Here is a 14,384-nt window from a genome sequence, read left to right on the forward strand (position 1 = left end):
ATTGTCTCTTTTCTTTGCCACAAGAGCACACCATTGGCTCATATTCATCTTATGGTCCACTGCAACTCCCAAGTCCTTCTCTAATTGGCATCCCAGCCAGTTATTCCCCTGTCTATATTTGCACATGAAATCATTTAATCACAAATGTAGGACTTTGTATTTGTCTCCGTTGAAGTCTGTCTGCTTGATGCAGACCATTTTTTCCAGTCTATCTAGGTCATCCTGAATTCTAGCCCTAGCATCTGTAACTCCACCCAGTTTGGTGGTACCTGCAAGTTTGCTAAGCGTGCACTCAATCTCATTGTCCAAGTCATTAAAGATGATGTTAAATAATTCTAGACTTGGGAACAACTGCTGGGGAATGTCACTTGAATCCTCTTCTCAACTGAATCCCGAAAGCTTGCAGAAAAGGGCATTTTTCTTGCGACTTCCCAGTTGATCTAATAAAAGATATCATTTTGGAACCAAGAGTTCTAGTTTTTTGTATGTCTTCTTGTCTCAGACCAACACAGCTACCAAGTACACCCTTTCTCAACTAGACAGAGCCACTGAACACTGCTGAGCATGACTATCTAATCAATTTTGTATCCACCTTACAGTACTTCCATCTAGTCTGTATTTCCTTAGTTTGTTAAGGAGAAGGTTAAATAGAAGCAGATAAAAGTCAAAAGCCTTGCTAAAGTCAAGGTCACTGCTCTCTCCTCATTCATAGATCCTGTCACCTTGGCATAGAAATAAACCGAGTTAGACAGGGATGACATGCTGTTCCTGATCACCCGTCTCTGCTTTAGGAGCTGCTCCATGATCTTTCTAGGTAACAGAGTCGGACCGACTAGTCTATAATTCCTCAGATCCTCCGCCTTCCCCTTAAAGATGGCAGATGTATTTACCTTTTACAATCATCTGAGACGTAACCTGACCTCCACAAATTGTCAAGGAGGGTAGCCAGTGGCTTTGCAATTACCTCAGCCAATTCCTTCAGTAACCTATGGTGCGGTCCATCTGGCTCTGCTGACTTAAAAACATTTACCTTCTCTAAGTCATCCTAAACCGGTTCCTCCACTACTCTAAGCCATTTGTCTCCTTCCTTATCTTTGCTACCAACTACATTCTTGATCTGGCAGATGACCTTATTTGTGAAGACTGAGATAAGAGGGGCATTAAATACTTTAGTCCTCTCTGCATCATTGATAATTAGGTCACCTACTGAATTTAGTAAGGGACCTACCTTTCCTCAATTTCTCCCCATCTTCCGACTTACATGTAGAATTCTTTTTTTATTGCCTGCTATATCTTTTGCCAGTCATCTCTCAAATTGTGCCTTGACCTCCCTGATTTTCTCCCTGCATGCCTATGCAACTTCTTTACTCTTCCCTGGCGTGATGACCAAGTTTCCACTTCTTGTAGAATCCTTTTTGAGCTTAAACTCATTGAGGAGATGGCCATCTGCCACGCTGGTGTCCTGTTGTATGGCTGGTGTCCCACTCTTCCGTCACACCAAGATAGTTTGCTTCCATGCCCTTATTGCAGCCTCTTTAAAAAGTACAGGCAGCTCTCCTGGACTTCTTTTCTCCTCAGACTTGCCTCCCAGGAAATCCTGCCCATTGGTTCCCTGAATTCTCTCTCTTTTTTTTTTTTTTAAATGCAAGTACATTATCTTTATTCTGGTCTCTTTCCTTAAGATCTTGAACTGTATTATTTAGTGGTTGCTGTCCTCAAGTTATGACAGTAAGTTAAGGAAGCATACACAGCTGGGAATTGCTGACAGAAGCAAAGAAGTCTGCTTCTTGCACCAAACTCCTCATCTAGCCTCGTTTTATTTGGGGAAGTCTCAGCTGACCAGCTGTGGACAGATTACATTTTTGCTGCACAGCTCAAGCAATGCAAAACAGACAGAACCATAGTTGGGAATCTGGCTCAAGGAACCCACTCTGCAATAGACAGCAATGAGAAATCCCTTTCAAAACTGGCGTTAAGTCAAGCGCTGAAAAAATGTTTAAAGTTCCAGACCAGCCCAAATTTACTAACTCTTATCTTTCCTCTGCAAAGCTCATATTGCAGAACTTTCCTAGCTATTGCTTTGAAACTGTTTTTTTTCCCCATGCTTCAGGTAGGCAGATGTTTTCTTTCATTCCTACCGTATATCATCAGCTTGATACTCTGCTTGTAAGTACCGCTTGCATGGGAATATCTCCACATTTTTTCCAGGGACAAAAGCCTCATTCAACTGTCCTGCACACTGGCACAAGGTTTCTAGTAAAAGTTAATCATTCACTTTCTTTCAAGTGTAGTATGCGTCTCATATAAGATCTTGCTCCTCCTGTACTCAGTGGTGTTTGCCTCAGTGCAGCACATCAGAGAACAGCCCACTCATAACTCCATCGTCAAATAAACATATCCTTGTTGTAGTTCTGTGCCATATGTAGCTGTGATGTAACTGGAATAGGTCTTTCCAATGAAAGATATGCATAGGGTAGCGTTTCCCTTTGTATATGATCCAAAAAGGAGCTTCAGCATGCACTGCTCTGTTGCCAACTCTGATGATTTCATTGTAAAATATCTTCCCTGTGTTTCTGTTATTCTTACAAACCCAACTCGGAGCCTCCTGAGAGTCTAAGAGAATCTCAGCTTCTTTGCTTTTTTTTTTTTGTTGGGAAAAAAAAAAGGAAGTTTTTAGCAGACTGCTCCAATTTTCCAGCTTTGTTCCACAATCACAAGTACACTCTAAGGACGTGTCCTCACAAGCAGGAATGTGCATTTCCCCAGGGACAAACAGGAGCAGCGTATGTGCCACAGCTGCTTGTCCCTGGAAAATGCCTGTGCACATGTGTTCCAGCACATGGTACATTGCTCCCGGCAAGAGGATGGAAAGAGGATGCCCCCAGCAGACTTACCTGGGGTTCTGAGGGCCCCTGGGGACTATAGCCACGGCAATCCGGCAGCCCGGAGCCCAGCCAGCAGATAGAACATGGCTCTGGCAGGACAGGGTCCTGTTTCCAGCTGTGAGTATGCTACCCTGCTTTTTTAAGGTATGGATTTTTTGACACCAGGATCTCCTGGTGACAAACCCCCTCATCCCCCATGTTGCAAATTAGCAGCACAGAGAATTTCTGCATGCGCGGGGTCTGTGGTGCCAAATACTGCATGTCCATTCATCCAGACGTGCCCTCAGATCTCAAAGCCTGCAACGCAAATATTAAAAACTATACCAAGTAAATCAGAGGAGGGGGTAATCTCATGATTTTGGGTAGGGCCAACTCAAGATTTTTGAAATTCTCCACCTACAATAATGTAGTTATTCCCATTTATTTGCATATGAGAGGACTACAGTGATGACTACAAGGAGTTTAAAAAAAAAAAAAAAAGACCACTGCCATACCCCTTCCCCAAAGTTTCAAATGTTTGGCTTGCCGCTTAGGAAATGCATCTTGGTTTTCCAAATATTGCTAATGCATTTCCTTATTCTGAAAAACAATATTTGTTATGCATTTAGAAGTGGTTAACTTTCTTTCAGAGTACATAGATTGGGTTTGGGTACAACAGATTTAAAAAAATTAGGAAAATAATATTGGTTCTCGTACAAAGGGACATATTCTCTTTTAAGCCAATTTGTCAATAACTTACAAGACTATCAAAATGTGTTAAGTCAGGTCAGATGTCAGCTGCCAAAATACTTCTGTAAAACTCAACTCTGCTCCTTCATATCAGTACTGGAAAGACTGAATGGGAAATATAACAAAGGCAAGATTACCTATGCATATGTACCTCTTTTTAGAGGACTAAATCATCTTTATCCCACATCACACCCTAGCCACATTCAGCACAAGCCTCAAAGTGGAGAAGAACCTGTTGTGTCTCATCATCATTGCATGCATCCTCCACAACCTCTGCGAGACCAAGGGGGAGATCTTTTGCGAAGCCTGGGCAGAGAAGGCATGGTGTGCAGACCAGTGATATGGAGAGGTTGTGGGGAGAAAGCCCCCCCCTGAAGTTGGGGGTGCTGGCCCTGCAACTGTGGCAGGGAGTCAGATCAGATGGGGGAGGAAGGAGAAGGCAAGAATACTAGCTTGCTACTTGCAGGCCTTTCCAGAGTCAGCTAATCTGCTCCTGATGCTAATATAAGACAACAGTTCTTAACAGTTCCCAGGTGGGGTTCCTGCCATCACTTTCATATCTTTCTTGGACTCGGAGGGACACAGGGAAATAGAGTTATTTAGCAAGGGGGAAGTTTCTCATTCCTGCTGTTCTGCAACTCCGGTTGTTTTCATAGATAGCTTTGTTATCTCCTGTCCCCTGATCTCTGTCCTCTTTGCCATCAGGCCCATAGCATTGCTAACTGGGGAGGAATGCAGGGCGCTGGCACTTAGCCCTGTTTTCATCCAATGCTGGAGGCAAAGTGGAAAATCTTTCTGTGCCTTCTTAAGCATACAAGGGAGGTGAGGCTGTTTCAGTATCAACGCTGTGGGCAGCTGGAAGGAAACTCAGCTTCTCCCAGTAGCCAAGCATAGCCCTAAGAGAAGGCAGAGAGGTGCAAATGAGGCAGATTTAATTTTTTCACGAAATAGGAGATGAGCTGCTAACTGCCCAAGGCTGGCGGGGGGGGGGGCAGGAGGGGAGGTGTGTTGCACCTTGGCTGCACTCTAGGAAGGGAGAGGTAAAAGGGGAGGGGGTGATTGTCTTTCAGCCCAGTGCTGAAAGACAGAAACCTCTTGAGAAATTAGTGGCTTGGAGCCCTGCGCTTTGAGCAGTGAAAGCAAGGCGCCATGCCCCTCCATCCATGCACTGGGCCCCCTCCTCTTCTGGACTTCTTGCAGGCTGTTGTGACAGAGAAGGCTGTGATTGCAGGGATAGCTTCTAGTAGCCTCTGGTCCTCCAAAGCTTGGGGGGGTGGGGTGCAGAAAAGGCCAACAGTTTGGGTCTGGTGACTGCCTTCTGGAGATAAGCTTGCACAGAAGGCTTTGGACTGGTGGAGCATTATTCTACCATTATCTCCCAACCCCACTGGTTGTGGACACAGCCTGCCTGCTCCCCTCCTTGCAGGGGTTTCACATTTTCCCTGGTACCTGGATCCCCATCACAGCTGCATGGAGCAGACAGCCATACCATCCTAGGCAGAAAAACATCCTCAATCAGTTCCAGTCTTCACCAGAACTAGGGGACAAGGCTGGTCATGAGTGCTGTAGGTTGTGCTGCAGCAGTGGCCACTGCACTGGTAGTCAGGGATCTGCATGGCTCTGCACAGCTGGAAGGGGGGCAGTGTCCTGGGGGCCAAGTTCAGCTGTAAAGTGGAAGGCATAGCCTTGAGGTCCACATTCTGGGTCACAAGTCTGTGGCATCAGAGTTCCACCTGCTCCTGCGCACATGCTTAAGCATGGTCCTTGGGGACCTGCTCCTGGGTACCCAGTGTCCCATTGGCTAGGGGCCTTTGTGAACCTGGGGCCTCCTCTTACAGTGTGGGTCCCTATGCGTGCAGGGTAGCAATAGGCTCTCATGGTGAAGCACTGGGACAAACTCCTTGTAGAGGGGCATGCTCTGCCTCCCGGCCCTGGACTTTTTATTGGCATCATGCACATGCTTGTACTGGATGTCTTTATCCATTCCATCTTGGCATCAAACTGCACATAGTCCCTTTTGTAGCCTGTGCTTGTATCCATTGGTCAATGTATTTTCACATGTCCCTGTTGTGGTGCTCTTTGCAAAGATGGTGCTGGATGTTCTTGCCGCAGATGGCAATGAAAACTAGAAGGAAATGGGACAGAAGTCTTCCAAGGAGTCCCAGTGCTTGCAGGTGGGGTCTGGTTGAGGAGGCAGATGGAATGGTGGGTGTAGATAGGGTCTCCCTGTCATTCCAGTTGGGTGCAGCCTCTGCTCCAGAGTGACAAGAGCTCCACAGACCAAGCCACCTCCATGACCCTGAACTTCCCAGGGGCTTCCAGTAGATGCCCTATGATGCTGGGAACTTCCCATGCCCCAGCCTGAAAAGTTCTAGTGTCCTCTACCTGTAACACAGAGGCAGCTACTCCTGAGGTTTCTAGGGGCATCTGACTGCTTGCCTCAGCTTGGATGCTTAGTGCTCTCCCCTCTCCTGGCCCTAATACTCCAGGACCCGATAGCTGCAGGCCAAAAAGCCCTTGTAACACCCAGCTACATGTAGCCCAAATACCTAGCAGCAGTGACCAAGCCATGGGGGGTACAGGATAGCCTCTATGAGACCCAAGCCAAGCTCACTGACTCTTGCTTGGGAAGTGATGTATCTATGCTGGGGTTTGGGTCACAGGGTACCTGACCACCTCTGTCCTTTGTGTGGTATGAGGGTGCCAGGGTCAGGGTCTGATGAGCTTTGCCCGAGCCATAGAAGCATGGGCATCTCTAGCTGGATATGCAGGTGCCAGGGTTGAGGGCTGTGAGCCTGTGCCCAAGCACAAGCATTCTTCCAGGGTCAGTGTCTGGGTCTTACACACACACGTTGTGGGGGCACAGCCCAGGGACTCAGTTGCCCAGGTCCCAAGACTTGTGCAGGGGACACAGATGCTTCCCTGCCCCCACTGCCTGCCCATGGCTGACAGGGCTGGAGGCAGGAAGCAAGGGCCGGGAGAGGTGCTGTGATTACTTGTCCCTGGGTTGTCCCAGTGCTATGTGTGCACACCCACACACCACCCAGAAGTGGGGCCAGGTAGGACAGCATGACATGCGCAAGCACACCCAGAACCTCCCCCACCCCACAGCTCCCAAAAGCATGGGTTAGCATGTGTACACCCCCCCCCCGACCCCATGGCTCTTAGGAGCAGGGACAGGTAGGACAATGTGGTGCACATGTGTGCGTGCGTGCACATGCACACACACAACCCTGACCCCACATTTCCATGCGCACCTCCCTGCCCCAACTCTACTATGCAAGACTCCACTCATAGCCCAGAGGGGTCCAGACCAGGGACCAGCCCACTGCCTGGGTTCCCTGGAGAAATCTGCAACAATTTCTGGGTTGCCACAGACACCCCTCCCCACAATGCATGTGGGTAGGTTCCTGCCAGCCCAGGACTTTTGCTTCAATTTTCTCCAACAGCTACGATGATGAAATCTGAGACTTGTCACACTACTTAGGCACAATTCACATACAAACAGTCTAAGCAGGGCAGTTGCATCATTCTTCTCTCTGACAAAATGATAATAATCACGGCTGCAATAAGCAAACAAGTGGGTCTTCACCTCCATGCCCACTTTGATATACATGGGTGCCATTTCACACAATGTCATGCCTTCTCAAATGCTGTCACCCAACAACAAATGACCAAGTTAATGGGTACTGGAAAAAGAGCAGAGCACAGAATGAAAACTGTTAAGGAAACTAACAACCTCATGGAAATGCAGAAAAGAAAAGTGAAGGTAAATTTTACATTTGGAGAACTGAATTGTGGGCAAATACAATAAAATTATAACCCAAATGGTCTTTTCAAGTGAAAATCTGGTTTCATAAAGTGAAATTGTAGGGGTCTCCTTAATGACAGAACTTGCTTTTATTCTTTCTTCGTTCAGCCTCATAGGATCATCTGTGCATCCCAAAGCAGACAAAACATTTTCATCTGAAAGAAATAAAATGGTTTTTTTTCGAAAGGGGAGGAGTAGACAGGAGGAACTGTTTAAGTGAATTCAAGAAGCACACAACCCCCCGCATAGTATTAACACCTAAAAACTGGAAAGCAGACAAAATTCAGTAGTAACACACAAAATAATCCTGTAATTCCAATAAATGTTATCTTCACTTACCTATGCAACCTTCAGCTTTGAAAGGTAGCCTGTAGGCATTAAAATAACTCCTACCTCCAAGCTTCTCCAAAGCAATATTGTCTGTAGGAAATAAGTGACAATGATAGCTTCTCACCAATTTTGTACCAGTTTTAACTTCATGAGCAAAAAATGGGAGTCACCTTGAACTACTGTAAAATGGTTACAATCCATTTTGAGCTATAAAATAGTGTTATTTAATTTCTAATATGAACAATGCAACTTTGTTTATATCATTACTTTAATCTGAAGGCATTAATTAACACCCATAAAGTTCAGGGCTTTAGAGAGCTTCAAACAGTTTAGTCTGCCCAAACACAAACTAAAAAAGGGTCAAATTCTATCCTGCTATTCCTGCAAAATTCCATTCCTTAGGAGCAGAATCAGGCCTTTACATGGAGGCAAGGTATTCTAGTGCTAGGGTAGAAGACTGTTTTGGAATCTAGGTCTGATTCAGCCTGTCAGCCAGAATGACCCAGGGAAAGTGACCCCTGCAATGGATAAGAAGGTTCCTTAGAATCAAGGGCATTGAGTGCTAAAAACTGAAACAATGCAGGGGAAGAAAGGACAAGAACAAAGGAGTAGTCCTGGATGTGACAGATGAAGTCACACAAGACTGGACAGTCGGGGAGGAGGATGAGGGGAGAAAGAGGATGGCAAGTGAGCTACTTCAAGGGGAGGAAAGAGGCAGTGTTCAAGCAAGAGGATCGGCAGTGGGAAGTGAATGAAAGATCTCACAGAGTTGCAAATTATACTAGGAGGAGAAGTCTGGAGAGAGAAGGCTAGGGGTTCAAATGGGAATTGCATCACAGGCAGTTACTGGTAATACAGTTTTCTCCCATTATACATCCCTTGAAAGCACAGGAAATCTTCATTTTTCCTGCTTTGTCTAGAAAAGGTTATGCAGGCAAGGAGCTCCTGTGACTCTAGAAATTTGGTGGCTGGGAAGCAGTGGCCAATAACAGTGCCACTGCTTCCCACCACCAAATTTCCAAGCCCTGTGGCCAGATGACATACTCTGTGCACTGGATTGGGTCACAGCCGTAAGCCCAATCTGGCACATGGCTCAAGATGCAGCCAAGCACGAGTCTGGGGCTATGCCTGCTTGTGGATCAATGCCATACAATTTACCTACTCTGCAGCCCAGAAAAGCTAAGAACACATGATTAGTACTTGCATCTCTACAAAGAGTTAAATACAGCCAAATGTAAATGCCTGGTGCATCATATACAGACATGTCTAATTAACACATTAGCTGCCATTCTGCTAGTCTCTAGTTTGAAGTAAATTACTTGGTTACTAACCAGGTCTGAGACTTCTTTGCACAAGTTATGGCCAAGACAAATATGATAAAGTGTTATTAGATTTTAGCAACAAAATCTTGGGCCAAGGTTAATAAGAAGCAAGGAGACAGACCTCTGTCATATGTTCTGTGGGGCATTTACAAATTTCCCCTTTTTTGTCATGATCCAATGCATAAGTTTTAAGACCTTCCCTGAAATCTTAAGACAAAAGAAATCCTGTCCCTAATCATCCTCAAAGATGTTCTGTACAAGAACTGATTCAAGTTGTTTATAAGGTGTAGCATGATCCATTTTCTGACAGGGGATTAGGCTGGCAGCAGAGGTTCTATCACAGGTCTATAATGTAGTCACACCCTGCTGGATCATGGTAATGGCAATCTTGCTAAGGTTGGAGGCATGGTAGTTCTGGAGGGCAGGCAGGCTAAAGTTCAGGTATCATGCCAAAAGCCTAATCAGCTGCCCAACAAAGAAGAAATACAGCAGAGTCCAAGGGAACAAATGCATGATCCTTCAAGGCCAGATTTACAGAAGTAGGAAGGTGCCTACCAGGATTTTTAAGAGTAACTGAAACAAATTAGGTTCTCAACTCACTTAGGCACTTCATATTCATTCTGCTACATACTTGTCTGCACTTTTGAACACTAAAACCTTTAGTTCTGGTCTTCAGGTGTCTCTAGCAATAACCCAATCTCTCACAATCAGGGAAAATATTATTTTGGGGAGGGGGGTGTGTGGAAGGGAGGAAAAAATCCACCGCATGGGGTGCCAAGATTTGACGAGGAAACAACTTACCCTTGTTAGTGGAAATTCAAGATATAAAGCCAGCAGCTAGTCCAGCAAGTATACTGGCAAAAGAATCTGACATAAAAAAAGGCAGACATCCATCCAACTGGATTAGGCATTGCCTGGCTTCTGTCCAGCACAAAACTAATGCATGTAAATGAACTTTGCCTGCCTATGTAGTTAGGCCAACATGGCTACAACCAACAGCTCTGAGAATGATCTGGCACTTTCAACATTTAAAAAAATATTTTTTTTTCCTTTTTGGCATCTGTTTTACAATTTATCTTCCCCCCACCATCCCATTTTCCCCAAGGATGGATTTAAGGACAAGGGCCCAGTAGACAAGAAACCAGTAGGTCCTAATGGTAGAATATGGCAGAGTAAAATATCCACCAGGGAAATAATACCACCTCCTTTCTTCCTACCATGTTCCATTCATTAAGCTGCAGCCAAACCCATTTCCACCCTTGTTTATTTACTTATTTTGACCAGGTAGCTGGTTATTTTAAGATAGCTTTCATTTCTGCACTTCCCATGCTGCTCCTTCCTCCACTACAGCAAATGATCTGCTCCACTACCTTAAAATCAGTAATACTGTGCATTTTGGTTGTCTTCTGCCAACTACTAACTCCTGCTCATCTTCGCCCCATAATCCTTCAAACTTGCATCTTGTTAAATCAACCATTCTCCTTGTAACAAAATGTATGACCAATTTAATTGTTCAGTTGTATGTTTTATAGTATACAGCACACCAACACTACAATATAATTAGCAAAATTGGGAGCAGGGGGGTGAGGAGGGGTTGCTTACCCTCAAGGAGTAGCTCTTGCTTACCCTCAAGAAGTAGTTGCAGTTTGTTTTCTTGTTATCCAGTTCCCTGTTGCAACTGTAGTCCTGCGTATTTCTCTCTTTTCCGTTTTCATTTCAGGTACTCTGGGACCCTTGCAACAGCTTTGGAGGTCCATTATTGACTACTCTGCTCTGGAAGCCTCAAGCAGGGGGGAGGGGGGAAGACAGACAACAGGACATAAAATCTGTTCTTTCAAGGAGGGAAAGAACAGGAGTTCAAATAAGTATTATAGCTGGAAAGCAGTTTGTTAAACAACAAAAATAAGCGTTAGCTACTAAGCCTTAATTCTATTTCTCTGCCTCTTTGTACTACTCTCTGCACCCTCCTGGCACGGTACAGAAACGGGTACAAACAATTCCCTATTTCTAACTCTGTAGTTTTTCCTAGGGGGGTTTAAAAAGGAGTTCATTATTCTTGCTCTTTACTATTTGATGTCGACTTAGCCCAACTGTAGTTTAAGTACTTAGAAAGCTGAAACATAATTAGGACTCAGCATGTCTTTCTGCCATCTCTACTGCATTCTAGACTGCAAACAGTAGTATACTGAATAAACAACTTGATATTCCTAAGAAGTTCTTTAAAATAGCTTTTTATGGTTTCTTATTCATTTAACAGCTTGATAGCTCCACAGGTCTGTATTAAAATGGAGAAGGAGACATACAAAAACTACTTAAATCACATTTTATTTTTCAAATTCAAAAATAACAATTAGCTTTATTTAACATATGTTACACATCTCAGATTTAAAATACCATGCTCTATTTAAATATCTGAGTGACAACACTATACAAATAAAATGTTACACAAAATATATTTAAGAAAATGTTTTGGTCTTCAATCTGAACAATAAATAGACAGGCACTTCTACATATACAAAGGAAGCAGTCACTATTAGAATAATTCTCATATAAGCAAAATGAGGAAACAGAGCAAGAAAAAAAAAGATTCTGAGTTTTGAGAACATTTAACCCTACATGAGCCATCATGCAACTTGCAAGTTTCTGTTTCAAATTTTGAAACATTTAAGAAGATCTGCACAATTCTAGATTTGCTACCAGCTTGTAGAAGAGATCCAAACCAAATTTTTATAAGCTGAGTGCAATTTCACATTTCAGTATCAAATCAAGCTACTTGGTAAGGGTTTTGAAGCCAATACAGAAAACAAGACGGACCAAGTAGCCTTTCACAGGAGTGACAAAACCATTTAAAATATCATTTATGCTTTGAAAAAAAATCAGAAACAAAACTGTGCCTATTGCCAAGATGATCTCTCCTTCCCCTTGGGTATTCAAACCTCTTTTAAGTTTTATCCCTTTTGAAGTTATATTGTGCTTAAAAAAAAATAAATAGAATAAATTGAAGAAAAAGCACTACTCAAAAAAAGGGAAAATCCTCCAGACTTTGATAGACACATTTTTGCACAGCAGATCACATTTAAATGAGAGAATACTGTAGGATAAGACACAGGAAGAGTAAATAAGAATAACATTAAAGCATTTAAATAAAATTTGATTTCCTCCAATTTCTAAATTTCCAAGTGATGTTGCTATTTCATTCAGGCAGCATCTTTCATGGAAATAGTTTACATCTTCTCCCATCACCAGTAATGAAAGATGCAACAGCAACTGTAAGTGGGTAACTCCATACTTCCAATGTTACAAACAGCTAACCAAATCAATGATTTGGGTGTTAAAACTTCTGAAGTTTATTTTAATTTATTTTTAGGCAAGTTTGAAACATAATGACCACTGCAACAGTGGAAAGATCAGGACCACATCTTCACATAATACCATCAAAAGTTATTACATTACTATTCTCACTTTTTGAAGTATGGACAGAAAAAGTTTCTAGCTAATGTAGACAAAGGACTTTTAATAGTTCAGAGAGGAAATCAGACCCAAACTTGGAAAAGAAGTATTTGGACTTAAGACACTTATACACATTACTTAATGCATTAACAATTTAAGTGTGGATTCTGTAACTGTGTCCAAATCTTAATCATTTCTTGAGGTTTTCTGCTATGCACCAACATTAAGCTTGTATAGGAACATATGTTATTCCTGTATTTCTCTTCAATATCAAATGTTTTGAAGCCTTTGTGTTTTTCTGGAGCAAGCCCAAGTTTCTGAAGGCACATTCCAGTATAAACATCATCAATAGGATAGAGAAGTACCTGGTCAGATGCATTATTCAGTCTCAATGCCAAGTCACCAGAGTACAGAAACCCACCACCTCCGGCATATGGAGGATAAGAACCTTCATAAACACTTTCCGGGATGTAGTATTTCAACTTTTTCTCTCGATGAGGTCCAGCATCTTTAATCACATCACCTATAAACAAGTCTTTGGCTTTGTCCTTTGATAAGCTCTTCAAGTAATCCAGGATCTGATGAGTATTCACAAAAACATCATCATCCCCCTTAAAGATAAACTGGACATCTGGACAACTGTTAGTGACCCATTTAAGGAACAGCACCTCTTTCAGAGTCAAATTGAAGAAAGTGTCTCTGTAGTTCCAAAGAAGAATGTCTTTATGAGTTTGACTCTCAAACTTCAACATGGCTGACAGGTTGGGAAAATTATCTTCTGGTGGGGTCTGCCCCAGTAAGAAGACCCTCACTACTGTTATACCTCTTAATTTAATTTCTTTCCCCCAAGATTCCCGAATTGCTTGCCTTCTATCAAAATGTGGTATAAGTGACTTGATAGCCAGCAGCAGAAAAGGTTTATGTTTGCATTTGTTTGGCTGATCCACTAGTAATGAGTAATTTCTACATCTCAAATAATACAGAAAATCTTTAAATCTGTCTGGCAAATTTGCGAAGTCATTAACCTCTGAAGTCACTGATGGGTCAGGATCACAGGAATTCAGAACACTAGCATTTGAAATTAAACTTTCTTCTACAGTCATATTGGAAAGCAAGGTTAAAATGGGGTTGTACAGGAGATCAAGCTTCTGTTGCTGTTTATTCCAATAGGCCTTGTGAGGCCTCCAGAATTTCCTCCAGAATTTGCTGGCAGGTATAACAACCTGTCCTTTTGTGTTCTTCTCGTGGCCACCACTTCTTGAAACTTCCACAATTACATAAATAAAAAAGTTTACCATCATTAGAATTCCGAACAGCTTTAATCTTCTGCGTCCAACACTCATTTCTCATATCTGCAAAGAAAAGGGGTGATGTTATATTTTATTCAATTGTTTTCATCATGTTACTTATTTCAGAACAACACAGAATATTGCCAACCACTTCAAAACCATAAACAAGCTCAAGTCAATGACTGAAGATCTGGGGTCTTCCTTCCTTAAACAAAACAACCCCTCCCCCCACCAAACAATGCACGACCCTCTAGTATGTAAGTTCTTTGTTACAGTTGTAAGGGCTTAGGGTCTATTACAAAACAAAGTCTCTATCAGTCTAAAATTTTACTTAAACTTCTACAATAGAACAATGTATTGGCATAAACATTCAATTTAGCAATTAACTACTTTCTGAGAGATTCTTACATGTCCTGCAGGTACAAGCAAAGACATAAGATCCAGAGCAGGGGTCAGCAACATTTTTGGGCAGAGCACCAAAAACACCCACAACCTCTATCTGGAAGATGTTGGCGTGCTAGTAATGGATGGCTGGGGAGCCCTGAGGGACCTGATTTTTGTGGCAGTG

General features: G+C 43.0%; 1 protein-coding gene across 1 annotated transcript; it reads right to left on the reverse strand.

The window, feature by feature from the left end:
- Positions 1–11,386: 11,386 nt before the first annotated feature.
- B3GNT2 (UDP-GlcNAc:betaGal beta-1,3-N-acetylglucosaminyltransferase 2) lies at positions 11,387–13,907 on the reverse strand. Its single transcript, XM_019549205.1, has one exon. It carries the CDS (start codon positions 13,868–13,870, stop codon positions 12,674–12,676), a length of 1,197 nt encoding a protein of 398 aa, XP_019404750.1. The 5' UTR covers positions 13,871–13,907; the 3' UTR covers positions 11,387–12,673.
- Positions 13,908–14,384: the final 477 nt, after the last annotated feature.

The sequence above is a fragment of the Crocodylus porosus genome, unplaced genomic scaffold, assembly GCF_001723895.1.
Source record: "Crocodylus porosus isolate Cpor-Errol unplaced genomic scaffold, CroPor_comp1, whole genome shotgun sequence".
Lineage (NCBI taxonomy): Eukaryota > Metazoa > Chordata > Crocodylia > Crocodylidae > Crocodylus > Crocodylus porosus.